The 23,503-nt window shown below is 42.7% G+C and overlaps 2 protein-coding genes and 1 long non-coding RNA gene across 7 annotated transcripts in view; 2 read left to right on the top strand and 1 right to left on the bottom strand.

Annotated features, from left to right (window-relative positions):
- Window positions 1-399: 399 nt before the first annotated feature.
- CUNH2orf49 (chromosome unknown C2orf49 homolog) lies at window positions 400-16,249 on the bottom strand. Of its 3 annotated transcripts, none has more exons than XM_040454127.1 (5): window positions 16,012-16,165; window positions 13,366-13,532; window positions 9,475-9,850; window positions 5,765-5,839; window positions 400-418 (listed from the first exon to the last, which is right to left on the bottom strand). In XM_040454127.1, exons 1-4 carry the CDS (start codon window positions 16,108-16,110, stop codon window positions 5,783-5,785), a joined length of 699 nt encoding a protein of 232 aa, XP_040310061.1. In that variant the 5' UTR covers window positions 16,111-16,165; the 3' UTR covers window positions 400-418; window positions 5,765-5,782. The 3 variants fall into 3 exon arrangements, with proteins under 3 accessions (XP_040310061.1, XP_040310062.1, XP_040310060.1); XM_040454128.1 differs by lacking the exon at window positions 400-418 and having other exon boundaries at window positions 2,692-5,839; window positions 9,475-9,597; window positions 9,724-9,850; window positions 16,012-16,249; XM_040454126.1 differs by lacking the exon at window positions 400-418 and having other exon boundaries at window positions 2,692-5,839.
- Window positions 16,250-16,313: 64 nt separating this feature from the next.
- Window positions 16,314-19,341, top strand: LOC121016464 (uncharacterized). 3 transcript variants are annotated; one of them, XR_005784297.1, is made up of 3 exons: window positions 16,314-16,733; window positions 18,419-18,511; window positions 18,900-19,341. It is a non-coding gene; the product is annotated as an uncharacterized LOC121016464 (long non-coding RNA). The 3 variants fall into 3 exon arrangements; XR_005784296.1 differs by having other exon boundaries at window positions 16,314-16,812; XR_005784298.1 differs by having other exon boundaries at window positions 16,368-16,565.
- Window positions 19,342-23,256: 3,915 nt separating this feature from the next.
- Window positions 23,257-23,503, top strand: part of TGFBRAP1 (transforming growth factor beta receptor associated protein 1) — a 62,337-nt gene continuing 62,090 nt past the window's right edge. The window contains exon 1 of the mRNA XM_040454125.1: window positions 23,257-23,281. The gene's annotated coding sequence lies outside the window, so the exon portion shown is untranslated. The remainder of the gene's footprint in view (window positions 23,282-23,503) is intronic.

Here is a 23,503-nt window from a genome sequence, read left to right as displayed (position 1 = left end):
ATAACCCCAGTCTAGTCATGAGAACATGAGACAAATTTGAACGGAGGGACCTTCCACACCTATCTAACCAGCATGCCTCAAAACAGTCAAGGTCATCCAAAATCTAAGGAGAATCGGAGCAACGGTCACAGCCAAGAAGGAGTCTGAGGAGACCCTACGGAGGAGTCTATACGTACTCCTAATGTATGCAGGTACCAGATACTACAGATAAGGTGGTGTCCTGGATGGGATTCTGGGACAGAAAAATAACATTAGGTAAAAAATTAAGCAAATATGAATAAACTTACGGACTTCAGCTAACAATAAAGGACCGGTATTGACGGGACCGATGTCGATCAGTAATAGGGAAAACTGGGCGTGCAGTATACGGGAAGTCTCTATCCTTTCCTGGCGATTTTTCTACAAATCTCGAACGTTCCTAAAATGAAAGGTTGATTTTTTAAAAGTTTATTTAAAAAAAAATCCTATAGCAGGGCAGGACGGGCGTAACAGAAGGCTTGGCTAGATACGGTGTTTCTACATTTACAAAAAATCTCTTTTGCCACAAGTGGTGTTTTAGTCTCTTAAGGTTTAATCATTAGCCAAAGAAACAGAAATATTTTAGTGCAAATGGACTGAAAAACAAAATGAAAAAACTTGGATAATTTTACTAGAGAAAAAGATGCTTAGAGCTATTACATACTTTATTGAGCCAGTCTTATTTCTGTCTTTTGGCTAAATGCTTGGTCAAGTCTGAACAGTTGACGGCTTCCAGTTGCCCTTAGAATCGAACCCAAAGTCCTTAGCGTGGCCCACAAAATCCGGCTCCTGCCTACCTGCTTTGGCTGCATTTTAAACTACGCTTCCTGCTATTTTCACTGATTGGAGCTGCACAGTCTTTCTATTCTGAAATCTTTTTTTTTCGTTCTAAAATCCTATGAAGTCTCTCTGCTTTCACTCTTCTTGTCCGGTATCTGTTATCTAATGCCAGGCAGGAAACCATCCGCGACACTTGGCGTGGCTTTAATGTAGCCCCTATTCTGTTCACTCAGGATGTTCAGAGTCTATCTGGGCTGGTCTCACCTTGGACACTCATGGGGCAGCTGGAGCGGGGATGGGGGATTAAGTCACACCTGGTGGTCAGTGCTGTTGGCTAGTATGTTTTTCTAGCATACTAGAAAAGTGGCTCTCTCAGGTGGCTGCAGTAGGGGTCCCAGAGTGAGAGGAGCATTCATGTGATGAAAGCAAATCACAAGACCAATCTATATTCGAGCAGCAGGAAACAGACTCCATGTCTGACAGAAGGAGCAACAAAGAATATGTAGACATTTAAAATCTATCACGTGTACAATGCTTTTCCTGAAAGCTTTCCTTAACTGTCCCCTTAAAAATAATCTCTTTGGCGGGCACCTGGCTGGCTGCCCGTAGAGCATGCAACTCTCAATCTTGGAGTCGTGAGTCGGAGCCCCATGTTGGGTGGAGTTTACTTAAAATTAAAAGAGAATTTAAAAAATGTTTTTAAATTTCTTCAAAGAGGTCTTTCCTAACATACATTTCTTTCTTCATTTTTCTTTCTCTCTCTCTCTCTCTCTCTTTTTTTCCTTTTGAGAGAGCTAGAGCACAAGCTGGGGAGGGGGCAGAGGGAGACAGAGAATCTTAAGCGGGCTCCACACATGGCTCAATCCCACAACCCTGTGATCATGACCGGAGTTGAAATCAAGAGTCAGATGCTCAAGTGTCTGAGCCACCCAGGCACCCTGCAACCACTATATTTAAAGCAGCTCTTCACCCTACATTCCCCATCTCTCACGATTTCATTTCTCGGTTTGATTTTCTTTCTGTCATTATGATCATCCATTATTTCATTGAGCAGGAACATAATTAACTCACACCTTTGTTTTTTCTGCCACAATAGACAGCCAGGTTTAACAGCTGGAAAAGCAGAGCACTTCAGTAAATAGCACTTTAGTAAAAACAAGGTAAATGAACATAAATTTGTCTCTTCTGTCCCCTCCCCAAAAATGACCTATTTTTTAAAATTCAAGGTAAAGTAACCTGAGGTGTTTTTACAAGTCAGTTAATTTAGAGCTTCGGTTTCCAACATTAAGATGACCAGTTTAGAGATTTACTCTTTAAAGACCACCCCAGGGGCGCCTGGGTGGCTCAGTCGGTTGAGCGTCCAACTTCAGCTCAGGTCACGATCTCGCGGTCTGTGAGTTCGAGCCCCGCGTCGGTCTCTGGGCTGATGGCTCAGAGCCTGGAGCCTGCTTCCGATTCTGTGTCTCCCTCTCTCTCTGCCCCTCCCCCGTTCATGCTGTGTCTCTCTCTGTCTCAAAAATAAATAAAAAAACGTTAAACAAAATAAAATAAAATAAAATAAAAAAATAAAGACCACCCCAAACGCAAATAATCCTTTCGCCTGAACCTCTGGTTTGTTCCAGTTTGTTAAGAAAGCTTACACAGGATAAGGTCTGAGGGACTTGTTTCCGTCTACCAAAGAATAGTGGCAGTCGGTGTGTCAGCCCCTGTGGCGTCAGGCTCTCCTGAACGCCAGGCCACTGTAGCCCCCAGCATTTCACGGTAGGGTCCCCAAGACGTGGCTGGACTGTGGGGATCATGCCCGATCCCAGTCAATTCTGGTACAGAGGTCGTACTATAAAGAATGACACTTTTCCACTGGATAGTCTGCTCAAATAAAAGGAGACCAAGTCATTACAGAATGTTTTTCCACTTTATTTTTTTATGAATGACAGACCTACTCAATAATTTTATTCAGTTTATTTAAATAAGGATAAGGCTACTTAAAAGACCTTTACATACAAAAATGTACATTACAAGGTTAAACTCTCTGTACTGAATTACAAAACCTGCACAAGCATTTAATAAAAGAGCACGCTTAAAAACATTTTGACCGTTTTGTAACCTCTTAAAATTACTGAAGGTCCACAGTAGTAAATAGAGGAAGCTCTTACACGTGTATGATTTAAGCTACTGGCAGTTTTACTTAATGTAAGTTTTTAAAAGGTCATTGCTATTGAATGAGTCTCTAGACCAGTTTTAGAATCATCTCTCAGAAAACGAAGTCAACCAAAATATTATTTCAAATAATAATTACAATTCTGAGGAATTTTAATACTAGCAAAAATATTATGGCCTCATAGTGGTAGTTGAACCAACTTTCCAAAGTGTCTCGTAGCCGTCTAGATTAATAAAGCTATTTTGGTAAACTGTACTGCCTTTACGGCCACTGGGAAGCAATTTAGGGCCTTTGGTGTTGCAGGGGCTGGAGACTTCCAGAATTCACGCGGCAGTCTATGATCCCTCAAATGTAAGAGGAACGGGGGTTATCCTATCTTCACTCCTCAATGAATGCGTAGGGCCAGGCATTATGACCCGCAAACCTAAGCCTGATGCTTAGGGTCTGCAGAAAGGAGGATGGAGAATAGAAGCAAAGAAAGTTAAAATATGGGAAAGGAGAATAAGAAAAAAGAAACCGAGAACAAAGAAGCTGGGGAAGAGCAAGACCACCTGCCAGTGGCAGAAGTGGTCAAGTGCTCATAACTACACCTCAGAAGCCACTCACTGACTCGAATGCCATTCGTCTGCCTACCACCCCCCCCCCAAAAAAAGCTGGCTCTGTTGAAACAGGAAATCGATAGTAACAATATTACAATGATCGTGAGTCAAGAGTATTCCAAAGTCGTTTGCCATTCAACTCAATTCCTTGTAAGCTTTAAAGCACACCAAAGGAACCCTTCAAAACCTAAGATTGCCGACACTTCTGCCTCAAAGTCCCATCATTCAGTAGGCTTCGTCATGTGGAGGAAGACATCTCAAGACCAGCTGTATGTAAACACCTTGAGAAGGCACAGCGCTCTGAGATGTCAGCATTAGGTAATACACAGTCCATGGTTTCCCACTTCTCCACATTTCAAACTCAAAATAGCCCAATAATATGCTGCTATATGAGCATTGATTCTGAATGTTCGTAATATAAACTTCAATTTGAAGCAACAATGTTACACAGTTCAGCTGTTATTACCAACCTACTCTGTAAGTTAAATATACAAATTAAAAATTAATTTTCTTGAGTAACTAAAAATAAGTTTCCACTGACTTAAAACTGTCAAATGGCTAACTCTCTCTTAACTAAGAGAGAATGCAGATGGGAGCAGCAGGGACAACTGAATACAAAAATCTGTCATTCTACTCTAAAATCTGCACTTTTAAAATCTCCTTTTACAGTTATGTAGAGGGTTACAGTTGTCCTTCAACAGTATTACGCGCATCAGCCCCGCAGGTAACTATGTAGTTACTGATTTAGCACAACATGCAACACATCGTATGTACCAATTTTGTCTCGTATGTATAGATTTATCGACTGGATAAAGGCAGAACGGCTAAAAACCGTAGGGTTAAAGTTTTAGTACCATATGTACCTGCAAGGCTGAATGAATTTTTTGTAAGGCTATTTGAGAGCTGAACTAAAATACTTGCGTTAACAAATCAAAAGAGGAACGAGACTGCTGTCAGAAGTAAAGAAAAGGCAAACCCCAATTTGAAGATCGATCACATAAGGAAAAAAGTATAAAGTATCCTCTGCACTTGGTTAGAAATACAAGGCAAAACGTGGACATGAGAACTCACGGCTCTAAGATATACCCTACTTTCCCACTGATTCCCACCACACAAATGGGATGGTGACACCATTCCAACAGGAACACACAACCTCAGTGGATAACTTGTGCGTGTGACAGACAGTCCTGCGGGGAGCTGTCCCCGTCACCCCAGCAGGGAGCCCCGTCCAGCTGGTACTCGTCTCCCATGCTGCCACTCTGGGGTGACTTCTGGCCTCAGTATCTTCTCGTCTTCTGCCTACTCCAGATGACACTAAGCTTCCCTCTCACCACTATCCTTCCTGGACTCTCTGAAGTTCTAGAATTCCATCCCCCTCTTCCTACTCTCTAAACCTTCTGCCATCGGGTGCCATCTTGAACATGACCACACCTGAAGGCTTTACAGTTGGCTTCTTTTTGAAAAGCTGCAGCACCAGGGAAGGAGCGATCCCTGCGCTCAGAGTGAGATCACAGACTGCTCATGAAAACAGCAGGTAGGGCTACTACACGGCCAGGACATCTTAAAGGGCAGACCAGCTGTGAGAACGACCAGTCGGCTCCTAACAGACCAATCCTGTCGGGACTTCAAGGGAAGGAGCAACAGCAAGCGCTGATTTACCTTTTGATTTTTATGGGGAAAGGCAATGTAAGCACTTGGAGAACAGCAGTTTCATCTGTATATTCTGAATAGTTTATCGGCAGCACTACAAATATGCTTTATTGGTGAACCTTGAGGAGTTTGGCAGTATTTACTAAAATGTTGGGATAAACTGTCAAATTCTTTTGCTAGGGAAAAGAAATAAAAATGGTGAACTTCCAGAAGATTTGAGCTTAAACAAAACCTCAAATTTCCCCAAAGACTAAAACAGGCTAATGAGAATAATTCTTAAAAGTCATCAGATGCTTTATACCAGACTTGCAGCTAATAATTGACTAGGATCGCTATAAATGACTCACACTAAGCCACTTGTTGAAAAAGAAATTCCTTCCAAATCAGGGAACAAAATGCAAAAATTAAAAAAAACAAAAAAGGAGGAAGGGAAAAGGAAAGACTTTTTTCAAACCTAATTTGAAACCTCTTTGGAAAATTCCACAATAATCAGGATCTCTGTAAATACTGTCAATATATGTGAACTTGCTTGAAAAACTACAGTTACAGTTATATTTACATTTTTGGAAACTTTCCTTCATGGCCATGTAACATGCTGTATCTTCCTCTTTGCTTCTGGGGGCTTCAGGTTATTCTGAAAAGACATGAACAGAAATCAGTATATACTTGCAGAAATGGCAGAGAATAACTTGAAATGAGCACTCTAAACCACCGAAGTGTACTACTAATCTATGCACAGTAGATCACTGCTGCCATCTGGTGGGAAAAGACTTTAGGAGCTTGGGGAAAAAAAGCCAGCCCCCTGCCACCCTTTTTTCCAGCTGTGGTTCTAACGTCTGCAAATTAGAATCGCCCACGGCACTTACAAACATGCCCAGACCGGGGCCTTATCCCACAACCAATTAAGTCAGAATCCATGGGAGGTGGCAGGAATGAAGCTCTGACGTCTGTCTGGGTTTTCAGGAAGCTCCTCCAGGTAATTCTAAGGTGCATTCAGAACTGAAAAGCACTGAAGGCTCCAGACCTGCTTCCTTCCTGCCTGCCCCATCGCCTTCCTCAAATTCACAATCCAAGATCTTAACACTCATTATTTAAAAAATAAATAAAACAAACCTCTGAAGGAGTAAAATTTTTGAGTAGAAAAATGCTTTCTAACAGACCGAAAGAAAAGATCCTCGAGGCTAACTCTTATTTTTGAGGTCTAGATTCTTCCTCCTACCTTTTCTCTTATTCTTCCCTCTCTTATCTGACACCCTTCTCCCACTTCCCACAGAAGCGACTGAAGTCCATCAGTCTAGAGGCAGCCCGGTGTCAAAGGTGCATGCACTGAGGTGAGACAGACCTGAATTCCAACTGCAGCCTGGCCACTTAGTAACTCTGACACCCTGGACAACTTTATTTAAATTATCTGAGATTCTATTTCCTCATCTGCGAGATGAGAAAAAGACCTGTGCTATGTCACAGGGTCACTGAAAGGATGAACTAACATAAGAAGCATGAGCTGGTCACACTCACAATAGTTTTCTTTTTTCAGGGTCTGCTATTTTAGAATGTTGGAACTAGTCTGAGTCTTGATCCTTTGGACACACAATTCCAAGAGGATAATAAAGTCACTGTATACTACAGGAATACTACAGAGACTGAATGCCTGTGTCCCCTCGGAAGTCCCATTTTGAAACCTAACCCCCAAGGTGATGGTATGAGGAGGCACGGCCTTTAGGAGGTGCTTAAATAACAAGGAGGAGCTCTGATGAATGGGCCCTCATAAAAGAGACCTCAGAGAGCTTACTAGCTCCTTCCACCAGGTGAGAACACAGCGAAAAGCAGCCAGCTATGAACCAGGAAGTGGGCCCTCACCAGACACTGAACCTGTCAGCGCCTTGATTCTGGACTTCCCAGCCTCTAGAACTATAAAAAATAAATGTTTGCTGTGTAAGCCAACCAATCAAAGTTGTTTTTTTGTCATACCAGCCTAAATAGACTAAGACAAGAAATAAAAGCTATAAAACTGGATATTTAAAAGTAAAATAATTTTCTGACATGTCTAGGGAAGGATCAAATATACACACACACACACACAATCTCAACAATTAAACCCTAAGTAAATTCTAAATATATTGCCTATCTCTACCAAATTTGCCAGTATATGAAATCCAAGCATCTAAATGGTTAACTATAACACAGTCCAACACAGTAGATTCCCCTAAACTTCCTCTACCCTCCAAGGGTAGGTAAATTTGAGAAGGGGAGGTAAGTGATAAATCCTAAACACTCTAGTGTGGTTTAAGATAAGTGCAAAACAGACAGACTAAAGGTCAAGCTCTAAAACGCTACTTAATAAATATGTGACCCTGGGCAAACTGCTTAACATTCTGAGCTTTGCTAACAAAGGAATATTTTCCTCTTTTAGTTCCAAGATAAAGGATCTAAATGAGAAAACGCTAGGAAAAGTGCCTAAGACACTCTCTTCACACATTTTAAGCAGAAAGAAATCGAGTGTACACAGACTTCAAGCTGTATTACAAAGCTGTAATCAAGACAGTATGGTACTGGCCTAAGAACACACTCAGATCAATGGAAGAGAATAGAGAACCCAGAAATGGACCCACAAATGTGTGGCCAACTAATCTTTGAGAGAGCAGGAAAGAGTATCCAATGGAATAAAGACAGTCTCTTCAGCAAGTGGTGCTGGGAGAACTGGACAGCGACATGCAGAAAAATCAACCTGGACCACTTTCTTACACCAGACACAAAAATAAACTCAAAATGGATGAAAGGCCTAAATGTAAGACAGGAAGCCATCAAAATCCTCGAGGAGAAAGCAGGCAAAAACCTCTTTGACCTCGGCTGCAGCAACTTCTTACTCAACTTGTCCCCAGAGGCAAGGGAAACAAAAACAAAAAGGAACTATTGGGACCTCATCAAAATAAAAAGCTTCTGCACAGCGAAGGAAACAATCAGCAAAACTAAAAGGCAACCGACAGGATGGGAGAAGACATTTGCAAACGACGTATCAAACAAAGGGTTAGTATCCAAAATCTATAAAGAACTTATCAAACTCAACACCCAAAAAACAAATAATCCAGTGAAGAAATGGGCAAAAGACATGAATAGACACTTCTCCAAAGACATCCAGATGGCTAACTGACACATGAAAAAACGCTCAACATCACTCATCATCAGAGAAATATATATCAAAACCACCATGAAATAACCACCTCACACCTGTCAGAATGGATTACATTAACAACTCAGGCAACAACAGATGTTGGTGAGGATGCAGAGAAAGAGGATCTCTTTTGTGCTGTTGGTGGGAATGTGAACTGGTGCAGACAGTCTGGAAAATAGTATGGAGGTTCCTCAAAATATTAAAAATAGAACTATCCTAAGGGTCAGTAATTGTACTAGAAGGAATTGATCCATGGGATATAAAAATGCTGATTTGAAGGGGCACATGCACCCCAATGTTTATAGCAGCATTATCAACAAAAGCCAAATTATGGAAAGAGTCCAAATGTCCATCAATGGGTGAGTGGATAAAGAAGATGTGGTGTGTATATGTATGTATGTATGTGTGTGTATATATATGTATATGTATATGTATATATCTATATATATCTATATATAGGTACATGTGTATACACACACACACACACACACACACACACACACATACACACACACTGGAATATTACTCAGCAATCAAAAAGATTGAAATCTTGCCATATGCAATGATGAGGATGGAACTAGACAGTATTATGCTAAGCAAAATTAGAGAAAGACAGTATGACTTCACTTATATGAGGACTTTTACATACAAAACAGATGAACATAAGGGAAGGGAAGCAAAAATAATATAAAAACAGGGACGGGGACAAAACATAAGACTCTTAAATATGTAGAACAAACATAGGGTTACTGGAGGGGTTGCGGGAGGGGGGATGGGCTAAATGGGTAAGGGGCATTAAGGAATCTACTCCTGAAATCATTGTTGCACTATATGCTAACTCAGATGTAGGTTAAAAAATAAATTAAATAAATATAGAAAAAAAAAAAGAAAGAAATCGAGTAGACTTTAAAAAATGTTAACTTATCATCATGGATTTTATACTTCCAGGATTCAAACACGAGAAAGGACATGTAAAAAGTAAGATCATTTAAGAGTTCAAGATCTGCTTGTGGCACTGCTCTCCCACCTGAGCTATGAGGCAGACTGCTCGAAGATTTCATTCACATCTCCCATGAGCCCAGAAACTTCTGCACACTTACCACGGCCTCCGCTTCTTCCTTAGGAGCAGCTCGCTTTAACTTCACTGGAGTAGTTCCAACAGGGGACAAAGGTGGGGACTTTGCAGGACCCAAAGGACTTTTCCTATGCATTAAGTCATGGTTCTGTTTAGTGTCATTATTATTGTGTTCCGTTTTATTGTTCACAGGCAAATTGGAAGACAAAATTAGGGGTGAAACACTGGAAGACGAATTTGGTAATTTTCGAAAGGCATTACTGGTAAAGCTTGCCTGAGGGGGAGGCTTGAGTCGATCATTATCTCCATTCTCTGTCTTTTTCACTTTGATGCTTGTTCTGGTTGAACTTCCATCAAACACAATGAGGGGCCTTTTCCTTAACCCATCCACAGTGCCACTCCTGCAATCACAGAGATGTATTCACGGAAAACATAATTGGAACAGCAAACCCATTCGTTCACAGGAACTCAAAGCTAAAACAATGGCCAAAAAAACATTGCTAAGACTAACCTATTTTAAACAGGACTACTGGGAATCAAATTTTCTATGTTCACCCTAAATGAAATGGTAATATTCTAGGGCTTTGACGTTTAAGGTATTTACTGACAAGAAACGTAAGTTAGCTTTAATGTACACACAAGATACAAATATTTTGAAAACATCGGCCGACAAATTAACCCTAGGACTTAAAAACAAGATTCCTAAGTAACTAAAAAAAATTTTTTTAAGTTTTAAAAATCACCCTCTAATTGACAGAATTATCTTGACTATGTATCAATTATTACTTTAAAAAGGATAATAACCTAGAAAACTATAGCAAGACTACTACAGTAGCAGTCTACAAACGAGACAGAACATTCTGTTCTATTCATTAAAGATCTCTAAAGCCAAGGCATTTTCTAAACTGTAACTATAACATTTATAAAGTTTTAATGTTAAAATTCAGCAAGTCTTCACATTTAGCTTCTGAAAACCAAATTTCCACTCTGAATCACAAAGACAAATTATAAGAGCGTTCATTTGTCCATTATTCATGACACCTCGGGACACAACACATTTGTTCTTGGGGGGAAAAAAAAACCAAAACCTTCTATTTTTTTTTTTCTTAAATTTTTTTTCAACGTTTTTATTTATTTTTGGGACAGAGAGAGACAGAGCATGAACGGGGGAGGGGCAGAGAGAGAGGGAGACACAGAATCGGAAACAGTCTCCAGTCTCCGAGCCATCAGCCCAGAGCCTGACGCGGGGCTCGAACTCACGGACCGCGAGATCGTGACCTGGCTGAAGTCGGACGCTTAACCGACTGCGCCACCCAGGCGCCCCCCAAAACCTTTTAATTAAACACGTAAGAATTTGAGCGGCCATTTATTAGGAAGAACACTTTAGTCTTACATCTCCAAGTGTGGTCCAGGGACCAGGGGCATTAAGCATCCTCTGGGGAGCCTGTTAAGAAATGCAGAATCTGGGGGTGCCTGGGTGGCGCAGTCGGTTAAGCGTCCGACTTCAGCCAGGTCACGATCTCGCGGTCCGTGAGTTCGAGCCCCGCGTCGGGCTCTGGGCTGATGGCTCAGAGCCTGGAGCCTGTTTCCGATTCTGTGTCTCCCTCTCTCTCTGCCCCTCCCCCGTTCATGCTCTGTCTCTCTCTGTCCCAAAAATAAATAAAAAACGTTGAAAAAAAAATTTTTTTAAAAAGAAATGCAGAATCTGGATGTGAGGGCGATCTGGCTGCGACATCTGTCACCCCATTGATCGCCAGGGTTGATTTGGCTGATCTGGCTGGCTAGGCGGGTGTCCCCTTCCTCCCTCACCGCTCCATGTGCGTCCCTCCCGAAGCTGCGTGCTCGGTCGAAGAGGACGACCTTCCCCGATAGAGGAGGACCGTTCTTCGGTCAAGGGTATACGAGCAGCTGCGCTCCCCTGCTAGAACCTCCAAACAAGCTCTCAAGAAATGCAGAATCTGAGGCTTCAACCTGTACGGATTCAGAATCTGCATTTTAACCAGATCCTAGGTGATTCGCCAAACTCACCAATTCTCAGGTCACCACTGAACATTATTTGGTAGAAGGTAAAAAATAAGCTCACTATACACCCACTGTCACCACAGAAGGGAAACAGCGCATCAGCTTGTGAGAGTTCAACCTAAGAGCCCAGAGGCCCGCTCCAGCTTGGGCACCGTGCTGTAGATCTGGTCCCAGCTCTGTGTGGTCTGGAGGATGTCACAGGAGCTCAGTCCGTCCACAAAAAAATTAATAAACAATTCAACAATACCTGATTGTCTCTTAGATGCTTCAGCTTTAATGTTTTGATTCTAAAGTCAAATTGTGGTTTTTTTGTTTTTTTTTTTTTAAAGAGCCAAAGATGTCTTCCAAAAGGATACTGAGGGGTTAAAGGGATTTTTATACGAAGTATAACAGTATTGAAAGCTTTGCTTAGAACAGTGTGCCTGAATGTGCAGAGCAAGAAGAAAATCTTTCTTATTAAGAATCAACAGAAGTAAATTGAAAATATATTTGGCCTAACCCAAAGATTTACAAAAGCTAACTCTAATAAGTAGCCTATCCCAGTATATAACCATCAAGCTAAAAGGATCCTCGATCTGAACTGAACGTGTTCCTGATCAAAAGAGTGACTGTATTTTCCAAAAGACTAAGGGCATACGTGTTACATTCTTCAACGGTTTCCACACTTGGGGGAATAATCTCCTGGTCAATCATGAGTTTTTCTTCATAACTACAAATTAAAACCTCTATTCAACTCACCACTAGCATTTTCCCTCGCTCCCACCCTTCACTGCATCTTTTCCCACAATCACTGGTGTACTGCCTATCGACACTACCTTACAAACAGAAACCTCCAAGAATAAGTTCAGTAGTTAATCAATAGCACCCACGTGGGATACAACAGACACAGGAAGAGAAATAACTAGCCCACTCAGGGATGTTAGGACACCTTGTCCTCATTAAGCTATCACTGTTAAAGAAAGGTAGCCTTCTTTTAAAAAGGAAATTTATTTGCTGTGGTTTTATCAAGTATTTTCTGAAATTTAAAAAATTTAAATAGTGCCCCCGAAGCTACATGACAGTTCCTTCGTTCCTGCATCATTCAAAGACCTTAATGTCTTAACTTGACTCTACCTTTTCTCCCAGTTCAGCAAATCTTGTTGGCTCTACCTCCAAAATAAATCCAGACTCTGACCACCTCTTACCAAATTCACTACCTCACTCAAAGTCACCACCATCTACTGCCTGGATCACAGTATAGTCTCCTGTTTGACTTCCCTATCTCCCTCCCCCCACCTTAAATTACAGCCAGGGTGATGCTGTTGAAATGTACATCATATGGTGTCATCATTCTGCTCAGCATCTTCCAATGGCTCCTCATCTCAGAGCAAAGCCAAAGTTCTTACAACGACTTACACAGCTTTATGGGATCTAGCCAACAATTTCTGCTGCTCCCCTCCAATAAACCTCTTTCCTCTACTCTCCCTCAGATTCTCTCCACACCAGCCTTGATAGCCTCTTTACTGTTCTTGGTCTATGATGGGCACACTCCTGGCTCTTGTATTCTGTCTGGAACGCTAGCTTGCTCCCTACCTTGTAGGTTTCTCTGCTGAAATGTCTTTTCTCATTTGTGTTCTTGGCTGCTTTACCGAAAATGGTAATCTCTCTCCCTGTTGTCCTTTTCTCCTTAGCATTTATCACTACGTAACATACCGTATATTTTATTTCACTTTCTAAATTATGTTTCTCCCAATTAAAACTGAATTCTGTCAGTTTTATTTGTGCTATAAGCACAGTGCCTGGTGCTCAATAAATAGTTGTTGAGCAAATGAATTTTTCTTACCTAAGTTTACCTGGAGAAAAAGAAGAAACACAAAACTGTTAAGTCATATAAACCAGAACCACGGAAAAGTACCTTTTAGTCTCGTTTTTCATCTCATGTTGCTCTCTTTTCTTTTCCATCATTTTCCCCCATCTGTTCTTTGGCAAATCTCTCTGAGGCAACGGTATTGCATGCTGAACATAAAGATCAGTAAGATTGTCTTTGTTTATTCTTACATCATTTTCAACAGCTATGTTCTTCTGTGGAGAAGGAAACAAAAGTCATTTCAAAATAACATCCTTTGTTTTAATTACTACCTACATAACACGGTAGAACGTTTCTGTTTAAATAACAAATTTTATAATAATAAAATTTAGTAATTATATAATATATAGTTACTTATAATCATAAAATGTATCGTATAATATATAATCTTATTTATAATTTATAACCATAAAAATCAATATAATATACTCATAATTTAAATTTCCAATTATTATATATTTAATATAATTACAAAATTTGTTATTTAAGTCAGAGATTGTTATCTAAGTCTTACACGGACTTACAGGGACTTCAAGTACACCGCAGTCCTATACAGTTCTCTAAGAAGTACTATTATTAAGAGATTCAGCTCTGCAAACATCAGGTTCAGCCGCATCTTAAAGACAATGGCCACACGTTCACTATGACAAGGACTGCAGCTCACATCTGGTCAGCCAGCATACCAGGCGCGAAGACCATTTCCAGCAGCATCATCTTTTTTTTTTTTTTTTCAACGTTTATTTATTTTTGAGACAGTGAGACAGAGCATGAACAGGGGAGGGGCAGAGAGAGAGGGAGACACAGAATCTGAAACAGGCTGCAGGCTCTGAGCGGTCAGCACAGAGCCCAATGCGGGGCTCGAACTCACAGGCCGTGAGATCATGACCTGAGCCAAAGTCGGATGCCCAACCGACCAAGCCACCCAGGCGCCCCCCAGCAGCATCATCTTAATCTAGGACGTAAACTGAAAATGGGAGACTGCCTGGGGAAACCGGACAAAAGAATTCCAACAGTGATGACAATTTACTACCTGCTGTCAAAGGTCACCCAGAGTGTTACCATCACGATCAAAGCGTGGGCTGTATATTGTTTCCCATGTCTCCCTAATAATGCTTAAGTTGAAGTTAACCACCAAGATTTCAGATGGCCCTACAGATGGAAACCGCAGTCCCTTACTGATGACCATCACAACAGTGCGTCATTACAACCTCCCTTTTACGTTTTCATCAGTCCTTTCTTTTTATTTTTAGTACTTAAAATTTTTTTTTCATGTTTATTTATTTTTGAGTGAGAGAGAGAGAGAGAGAATGTGGCCCTACTTACTGAGCCACTCAGGTGCCCATCACCAGTCCTTTCGAGTAGCTTCCGGTCACTGTCCATCAACCTTGTCAATATTACCTCATTCTCCCTCATTTTCCAATTTGCTCTCAACATCACAGAAAACATACAGCATAAAGAGAAGGAGTAGCTATGGATAGAGTTTGGATTTAGGAAGGAAAACGAAGATGGTAATGAGACCATGGACTCCTCAACTGCAATTCAGAAAAGCTTGGAAACATATGTGCTCAGCTTAACTGGCAAAACAAGCCCAATCTTTGTGCTCTGATAATTATCCCACTTACTGTTTCCTTCCAAATTTAAAAGCACAAGTAGTACTTTTCTCTCTTATACTTGACCACCCTTTGTTATCAATTTTCACCCTCTATACACTTAGAGATACGGAAAAACCCTGGAGAGTCTCCTGGATAACATTCCTAGGGAATTCATAGGCATGTTAGTTTGGGACGCACTGCTCCAGGGTGGTGATTCTCAAACTGTGGTCCCTGGACAAGCAGCAAGAACTTGTTAAAAATGCCAATATTCAGGCCACACCCCGGACCTACTCAATCAGACACTCTGGGGATGGAGCCCAGCAATCTGTATTTTAATGAACCCTAGAGTGATTCTGATGTACTTAAAAAGTGTGAGAACTGCAGGTGAAGGGTAATTGATATCAATACATCTGCAGGGCACTTGAGGAAGTTAGAGAAAGAGTACTGAGGAGAAAACACAAGGAAAACCACAAAGCAAGCTACTTGAAACCACAAGGAAACTTTCAGTAATTCTCTACCACTTTAAACCGAACTCATCACTTCTTTTGTCTTATCTTTTGTTGACTATTAGAGGCCACATTAGCTCGAAAAGAGGATATGCTACATTGAGAGCCAGGAGTCCTGGTTTCTCCTCCTGGCTGCACCACTTACCGGTGGTGCGACCTTAAATATGTCACTTCACCTCTCCGAGACTCAGTTTCATCTTTAAACGAGGCGACACTATGAAAAAAGGGCGATTTCTCCGATGCTTCCCAGCCCTGACAGTCTCTGATTACTACCCTTCATTGCTACTACGATTCTTTCCCAGGCCCTTGCTCACATCCAGGCCGCGGGGGTCGCCTAGGACTTCTGTGTCGGAGCCATGAGAGACCCCAAAAAAGAGAAGTCCTAATTCCCAGGAATCCCTGATAGTCTAAGGACGTCTCTTTCCCGGATAGGGGCGTGGGGAGACCTGGTCGGTCCGTGTGGAGTGGACGCTGACACAAACCAGGCGGGACAAGCGACGGCGGCGGGTGTGTCCGCTGCCACTCAGGATTACTTGGGGCCGGCTCAAGTCCGAACCTCTCTCCCAAACAGGCCCACCCGCCTCGGCGCGCCCGACCTGCTCCAGGGTGAGGAGAAGGAACTCCTGGGACAGCAGCTCCGGGTGCAGCAGCAGCTCCGAATCAGTGCAGCTGCGACCGCCCACATCCCCCGCCATCGTCGTCGCCAGGAGACCCCGGCCGGCTACCCACAAGGCTCCGCGAAGGAAGCGTCCCGGAAGTGATGTAACGGGCGGGGCCTCGTTTGACGTCACTCTTAGTGCGCCAGGCGTCCGCTCCGCCTTTCGCGGCCGGCCGGGGTGCTGGGAGAGATCTTGCGGAGGGGACACTCCTGGGGGCGGTAGGAGCGAAAGGGACGTCCGCAGAGGAGACGACTGGCGTTTGACGCCTTGCAAGAAGAGAGGGGAAAACCAAGTTCCCAGAGAGGGTCACGATTGGTCGCGCTTCTTGTGACGTCCAATGGCAGAGGCCAAAGGGATTCCAAGGGCAGTATCGCGGGAAAGAGGCGAGGCAGCCTGACGTCCGTTACCCAAATTATAGCTCTGGTCGCCTCTGAAATTGTCTTAGTTTCTCTTTTTGACCTCTTTGTCCCCTAATCCTCTTCCAATATGATGTAAGGCCAGAGACTTTAATTCCTTGTAACCCCATGGCCTCCCACATAGTAGGCGCTCAAGTATTCCCCGAAATAATAATACTCCGAGCTGACCTCGCATATGAAAATAACGAAACCGCAGGTGACAGACAACAGCTAAACATTTGTTAGACATTTACGATGTGCCAGGTACTGGATTTTACATGGATAATCTTGCTCCTCAGAACACCACGATGAGGTGTATGTTATTAGAATGCTTATTTTCCAGGTGAGGAAACAGGGTAATTTGCTCAAGATCAGAGAATGAGGAAGTAGCAACACTGACAAGTACATTTTCTCTGCACTAGTTTCTCTACACATATGTATATTATTATACATTTGCTCTGCACAAATGACAAGTACATTTTCTCTGTACTTACAACTACAATGAAGGAACAGTTTTAGTTTAAATTGTTGCAGGTTCAAATATGATCTAAACCTTGATAATTCAAGACATCTTTTCTACTTCTTTCATCTTTTGTGGAAGAGATACATGTTCCAAAACATTAGGCACATCTAACACTTAAACTTGCAGGCATGTTGTAAATGCTTATTCTAAATACTCTATGATGTATCATTTTATTGGAAATTATTGCAGTGAAAAATGTGACCAAATCTGAGGATGTTAAAAGATAAACCTTGAAAAAGTTGGGAAGTAAATGAGGTGCCAGCTTAAAAAGATAAGGTAAAGCTGAAAGATGTTTTGCAATTTTTCTTAATCATTTATGTATATGATACTTCCGTCTAGAAACTGAATTTCAGAGCTGGGCAGAAACTTAAACGTTAGCCCAGTCTTTCATATTAGTGATGAGGAAGCTGATCTAAATGAAAGACATTTAAGATGACTTGCCCAAAATGGAACAGAGTTTAGACCCGAGTTGAGGCAGGCATTTGGATGTTCTAACTTGGAGTTAAGTGCATTAACTTCATGGTATTAGGATCATGGTATTTTATAACCAAAATCTGAATACATTTCCTTTTTTTTAAATATTTTGTAAAAACTATTTTTAGAGACAGAGAGAGAGTGCGTGAGCAGGGGACGGGCTGAGAGAGAGGGAGACACAGAATCCAAAGCAGGCTCCAGGCTCTGGGCTGTCAGCACAGAGCCCGACACGGGGCTCGAACCCACGAACTGTGAGATCATGACCTAAGCCAAAGTCGGAGGCTCAACCGACTAAGCCACCCAGGCACCCCTACGGTTCCCTAACAATAGTGAAATTAGTGTGACTGGTATCCCCATTTCCTTCACCGGAAAGCACATTGTTTTAATGGCAAAAGCAGTTGTCTTGGAAGGAACCTGGCCTTGAAAACTAGAACTTAGTTCAGATTTTGTTCTGCTGCAAAACGAGACGTTGGGTGAGTTACTCAAGTCTCTCAGCCTCAGTCTTATCAGAAACAAATGCTGTGCTAACATCTGTGAAGAATTATCAAAAGGAGTACAGATTATATAACACACTTGGCACAGAGCAGGGTACTCATTAACTGGTAGCTGGTTTTTAGAAAGTATTCGACCATAATTATGAGGCAGTCTAGCAAATTGGACAAAGGGAAGGCTTTGGAGTGGCTCAGACTTGGGTTCTAGCCTGGCTTCAGCACTCACCTAGGACAGATATTCCGTGTCTTTCCGCTGCAGTGTCCTCACCTGTAAAATGGAAATTGTAAGGCCACCCCACATTGTGCTGAGATTGGAGCTAGAGTCTGTAAAGTGCCTCCTCTGTAGCCACTACCTGGAGATTTGTTGTAGCCTATTGACTGTCAGCGAAGGAGGCATGTGGCATGATGGTGGTGTAGGTGGGGAAAAAATTGAGTTTAAGAGTCTGAAAATGTGATTATAGGTTCTTGCTGGGCTCTTTCTCCCTGTGGTTTGCTGAACCAATCACCTAACCCAAAGCCTCAAGCTTTTAATCAGCAAAAGTGTTTTGCAGGAGGTAAGATCTGTTCTTTTCTCTCCCTCTCTGTTTTTCCTAATTTCCCTGCTTTCCCTAACTTCTCTGCTTTAAAAATAATCTGTTAAGATAATTCCAGTTGCCTCGGAATCAAAAATCTCTAGAGGGAGTGTCCCCTGGGGCAGAAATAAAACCATCAAGATTCAGAGTGGAGGAAGTAGAATGAGATTCTAACAGTCCCCAAAGAAAGGAGAGACTATTCGGTAAAGCCTGCCACACTCCATCCTGGGCAGAGCCTGGGAGAGTGGAGCCTCGGAGAATTTGTGGTCAGGTGACTGTGCTTTAATCTGAGTCTCTGATGTAGGAAGTCGGGGTAGGGGAGAATTAGCATTTCTGACAAGTTCTGATGTGATGTTTTCAATATGTCCAGGCTGAAGAGCCACCTCACAGAGATTTCTGCCTCATCCCAGAACAAGAAAACCCAGACATTCCCTGACCCTCAAGCCAGGCCTGTCAATACGGAAGCCATAAAACTGAAAACCAAATATCCCAGTGGACAAAGAACATCTCCAAGTCCCCGTGATGCTAGGACCTGACATCTCTTGCTTCCCCTGTTGGCACTTCAGAAATTCCCCAACCTGATTAACACAGCCCTGGGAAAGGGAGAGGGCCTCAGTTGATAAGATTATTGTCACTGCAGCTGAGTGAGGGCTTGAAAAAGAAAGAAAGCTCAGTTACAGAAAACCTTCTGTTTGTTACCTATTTGAGTTTGTAGACTGAAGTTCATTCCTGCTATGCTGTTACCTGTGAGTGTGAACTAGTAGCCACTAGTTTTTAAGTTCAGTAATATAAGAATTTTCCCATTACTCAAAGATCATAGCGCTTTATTCTTTAACATTTTTACTTGGTGCCTATAGTTGACAAGAACAAACTGAGGGAAATCAACAAACACTTCCCTGCCTGGCATCATCACCTCACTGGGTTATGAGTTCTTCTGGGACAAGGTCCATACATTTCCTTTGAATCTCTTACCTGGTCATTAGCACACACGATGCCTGCACTTAGTAGGTACTCAGTAAATGTTGAATGAATGGGTCATGAACAAAATATGGACTGAAAACTTTGGGTGTTGATTCTTCTTGTTGGTAGTGTAATATTTAAGATACTTAGGTTCCAGGGACACCTGGGTGGCTCAGTTGGTTGAGCGTCCAACTTCAGCCCAGGTCATGATCTCCTGGTTTGTGAGTTCAAGCTCCACATCGGACTCCCTGCTGTCAGCACAGAGCCTGCTTCAGATCCTTTGTCCCTGTCTCTCTGTCCCTCCCACGCTTGCACTGTCTCAAAAATAAATAAAACCTTAAAAAAGAAATAAGATACTTATGTTCCAAATATTTTAGTTGTCAAAAATATATTTGAGCACAAATAAAATTAAGGAGCTTCAAAGTGAATGTAACAATTTAAAGAATACTTCACATTTTGACCTGTGTTTTTGTAGGTATTTAAAACCCCAGTTTTGCTTTGAATTTCAAATAACTACCTTCAGTACCACAATAATAATGACTATAGTTTTATTGTCACTTCTTACTCCTTTTACGATCAGATCATAATTAAGATGCGTTTGCATACTTAAACTACTCATCTCATAGGTCACCCCTTCATGAGCTCCTTGAAACAGTGTTTCATTTTTGGGTTCTCTCCTGTCACCCAACTTCTAGAACACATTATTTTTTGCATTAGGGGCTGTTTAGGTGGGTATTTCTTCCACATGTTCTACTAACTCAGGGTTTCTCAAAATTGAGAGAGTATTAGAGTGACCTGGAGAGCTTATGAAAAACAGTTTGCTGGGCCCTGTCCTGCAGTTTCTGATTTAGGAATTTTGGAGTAGGGACCCAAGAATTTGCACTTGCAGGTTTGGAGATGATGTGGGTACCGTTGAGTATCGACCATACTTTATAAACCATCTCACTAAATTAAGCTGCTTGAGGGTGGGGGCTGTGCCTTTTTCATTCCAGGATCCCCTGCAGCTTCTACCATAGTACCTGGCACATAGGAGTTGCTCAAGAAATAGCTGACTTGAATAATAGTTCAAAAAGTTTGTTGTACTGAATCTAGATTATAGGTATATGAATGTATGTGCACGTATCCTTAAATGAGCTGATACATAGTGTAGTGAGCTCTGTCTGCTAAAATAAAAACAAAAATCATTATTGTAACCTTTCTTTGCTTAACTTCATCTTCTAAAATGATACCCAAACATTCGAGAGGTGTACGCAGCAAGTCTGCTTATAAATGAGAGCAACAGAATCTTTGCAGTAAGAGCCTCTTTTAAAAATAACGTAATTTGTTAATATTGAGCATCAGGAATTAAAAAAACTTTTTTTAATGTTTATTTTTGAGAGAGAGAGAGAGAGAGAGAGAGAGAGAGAGAGAGAATGAGCGGGGGAGGGGCAGAGATGGAGGGAGACACAGAATCCGAAGCAGGCTCCAGGCTCTGAGCGGTCAGCACAGAGCCTAAGGCGGGTCTTGAACCCAGCCCCGAGCACCAGGAATTTTCAAAATTGGTTGAGTGGGATATTAAATTTGGGGAGTAGCTGGGAACTATGAAAGGAGTCAGTTGTATCTATTCAACTCTTAATTGTCATTAATCTGTTAGATTTCATCTTTTGTATATTCTATGAAATACGCCTAACGTGTTTGGTATGGGCCCTAGGGATATTTACTAAATATTAATAAATGAGGTTAATAATTCCTTTGCAAAACTTACAACTTTGATATTTCTTCTTCAGTGTAACCAATCAAAACAACATGAGGAACTTAGAATTAGTCTGATGCAGATACTTGCACACTTATGAAACAGCTATTTATATCCAGGTATCTGTCATATGTGAAACGGACTTTTCAGAAAGTTCCAGAGCAAATGTTATTAGACGGAATAATGTGCGCATGTGGAGCTTGCCATTTTAAGAATCCTATGGTAAACCTTTCATAAAGGAAATGATTATTTCGGAATTGCCCTTTCCCCCTCTTTTTTGTTAATACACGTTTTCACTTCTACATCGAGGCAGAACATAGGGGTTCCATAAACTGCTCAATCAATAGAATTTAATTTTATATATACGAACGTTCACTATGTTGTTGAATTTTGGGTTCTTATGCCCGCTCTACTCTTACTTCCATGGAATTTGGGACAAATCATTCCGTTTTCTTCGCCTCAGGCAACTCATCTATAAAATGGAGAAATTTGGAGCACCTGGGTGGCTCAGTCGGTTAAGCGTCCGACTTCAGCCAGGTCACGATCTCACGGTCCATGAGTTCGAGCCCCACGTCGGGCTCTGGGCTGATGGCTCAGAGCCTGGAGCCTGCTTCCGATTCTGTGTCTCCCTCTCTCTCTGCCCCTCCCCCGTTCATGCTCTGTCTCTCTCTGTCTCAAAAATAAATAAACGTTAAAAAAAAATTAAAATGGAGAAATTAACAGTGCCCACTTTATAAGGATATGGCAAGGCTTAAATGAGGTCATTGCTGTTAGGCCAGTATCTGGCAGTCAGGAGATAGCACCTCTGCAGCTAGTTTTGTGCAGCTCTCTGTACGATGGTAGATTAAAATGGAGAAGCACAAATTCTAGGCCCAGCTGGGTCAGTGATTAGCTGACGACCACTCACATTTTCTTCATGGGCCTGGGCAAAATGAGACTGGGCTGCATTTGCTCTGATGCCTTCCTGCTCCTGGGTTACCCTGGCTGCCGGCCTCCTTAGACTTGAATCCGTCCCTTCACTGCCGCTTGCCCTTGAAGTGCACTTGCTGGCCACAGCTCTACACTTCTGGGGAACCCGTTCCCCATCTGGACATGGGTACCACTGAGCAGAACAAGCACTGTTTGGGGTTGGGGCATGTGTGTGGCCATGAACTCACAAGGGAAAGGTGAAGGACAGGTCGCAGAACATTGCTTCTTTATTTCCTTCATTTACCTTTATTGCGGGGTCATTTGTTCCCCTTTGAAAAAGAAGAATCCAGTATTTGCCTCCCGGTTCAGGATAACATCTTTGTTTTACAATCCCTGGGAGGCCAGAAGAAAGCTGAGGCCACAGGTCACTGGTGGGTTCTAAAGTCAGAGAAAATCACTGAGAAAATGTGCCTTTTATATGCTAATAATTGAACGCTGACAAATCTGGAGGGAGCTTCCTTATTCATCTTAAAATTGGATTGTATGTGTTAAAAAGAGAGGTTCATGGATTCATGGTACCCCAGGATACTTCATTGTGGCTGGAAGAGCTGATGGACTTTGCTAGAAAGATTGGGTAAAATAGACCCAGGACTCCCTTTTAAAATAAATACCTCATGCAAATATACTGCTCTCTCTAGGGATTCCTTTTCGGCCCCAGGGGCCCTGTATTAGCTGTGGGCTCGGGGTGGGCAGCGCAGGCCCAACGGGACATTTCAGCCCCACAGGGAACACCACCAGCCAGTCAACTCAAGCCCAACTTTGTCAGATGATACCGTGGTCAGGCCTTTCCTAGGACTCCTTGATTGATTGCTTCATTCATTCATTCATTCAGCAGGATTTCCCGAGAGCCTACAGTCCGCCCAGCGCCGTGTCGGTGTCCGACATTGAGCGGTGAGCAAATCAGGCAAGGCCTGGGTTTTCCTGAAGCTCTGCGTGCCGATGGGGGAGGAGAAAATACATTAACAACAGTCCCGGGCCAGCATTTGTGGAGCACCCGCTCTGTGCCAGGCAGTGTTCTAAGCGCTTTACACGAATTAACTCCTCTGACCCTGCGCACCGCCCCGAGGCAGGAGCCGTTGTGATCCCGGCAGGTTGGAAGAAACTGAGGCCCAGGGGGGCGGTCCCACGTGGGCGTCGCGCGCCGAGCCGGGTAGCTCCAGGCCCGGGGGCGGATGGGCGGCGGGGGGCCGCAGACCGGGCTGGAAGGCGCGGGGACTGCCGCGCTCCCGCCCTCTGCCGGCGCCGGGCGGCCGCCCCACGTGACGGGAAGCGGCGGCAGCGGCGGGGCCGGGCCAGCCCAGGAGCGGCGGGCC

Source organism: Herpailurus yagouaroundi, unplaced genomic scaffold (assembly GCF_014898765.1).
Source record: "Herpailurus yagouaroundi ecotype Mexico unplaced genomic scaffold, PumYag 210, whole genome shotgun sequence".
Taxonomy (NCBI): Eukaryota; Metazoa; Chordata; class Mammalia; order Carnivora; family Felidae; genus Herpailurus; species Herpailurus yagouaroundi.
Note: the sequence above shows the minus strand (reverse complement) of the source record. Positions and strands in the feature narration are given on the sequence as shown.

Excerpts from the sequence above, each read along its gene's own strand:
- CUNH2orf49 (XM_040454127.1), bottom strand. The coding sequence starts at position 16,110 with ATGGCGGGGGATGTGGGCGGTCGCAGCTGCACTGATTCGGAGCTGCTG. Across the intron at positions 13,533-16,011 it reads TTCTCCTCACCCTGGAGCAG|AAGAACATAGCTGTTGAAAA; the intron begins GTCGGGCGCGCC and ends CCTTCTCCACAG. Across the intron at positions 5,840-9,474 it reads AGGAAGAAGCGGAGGCCGTG|AATAACCTGAAGCCCCCAGA; the intron begins GTAAGTGTGCAG and ends ATGTCTTTTCAG.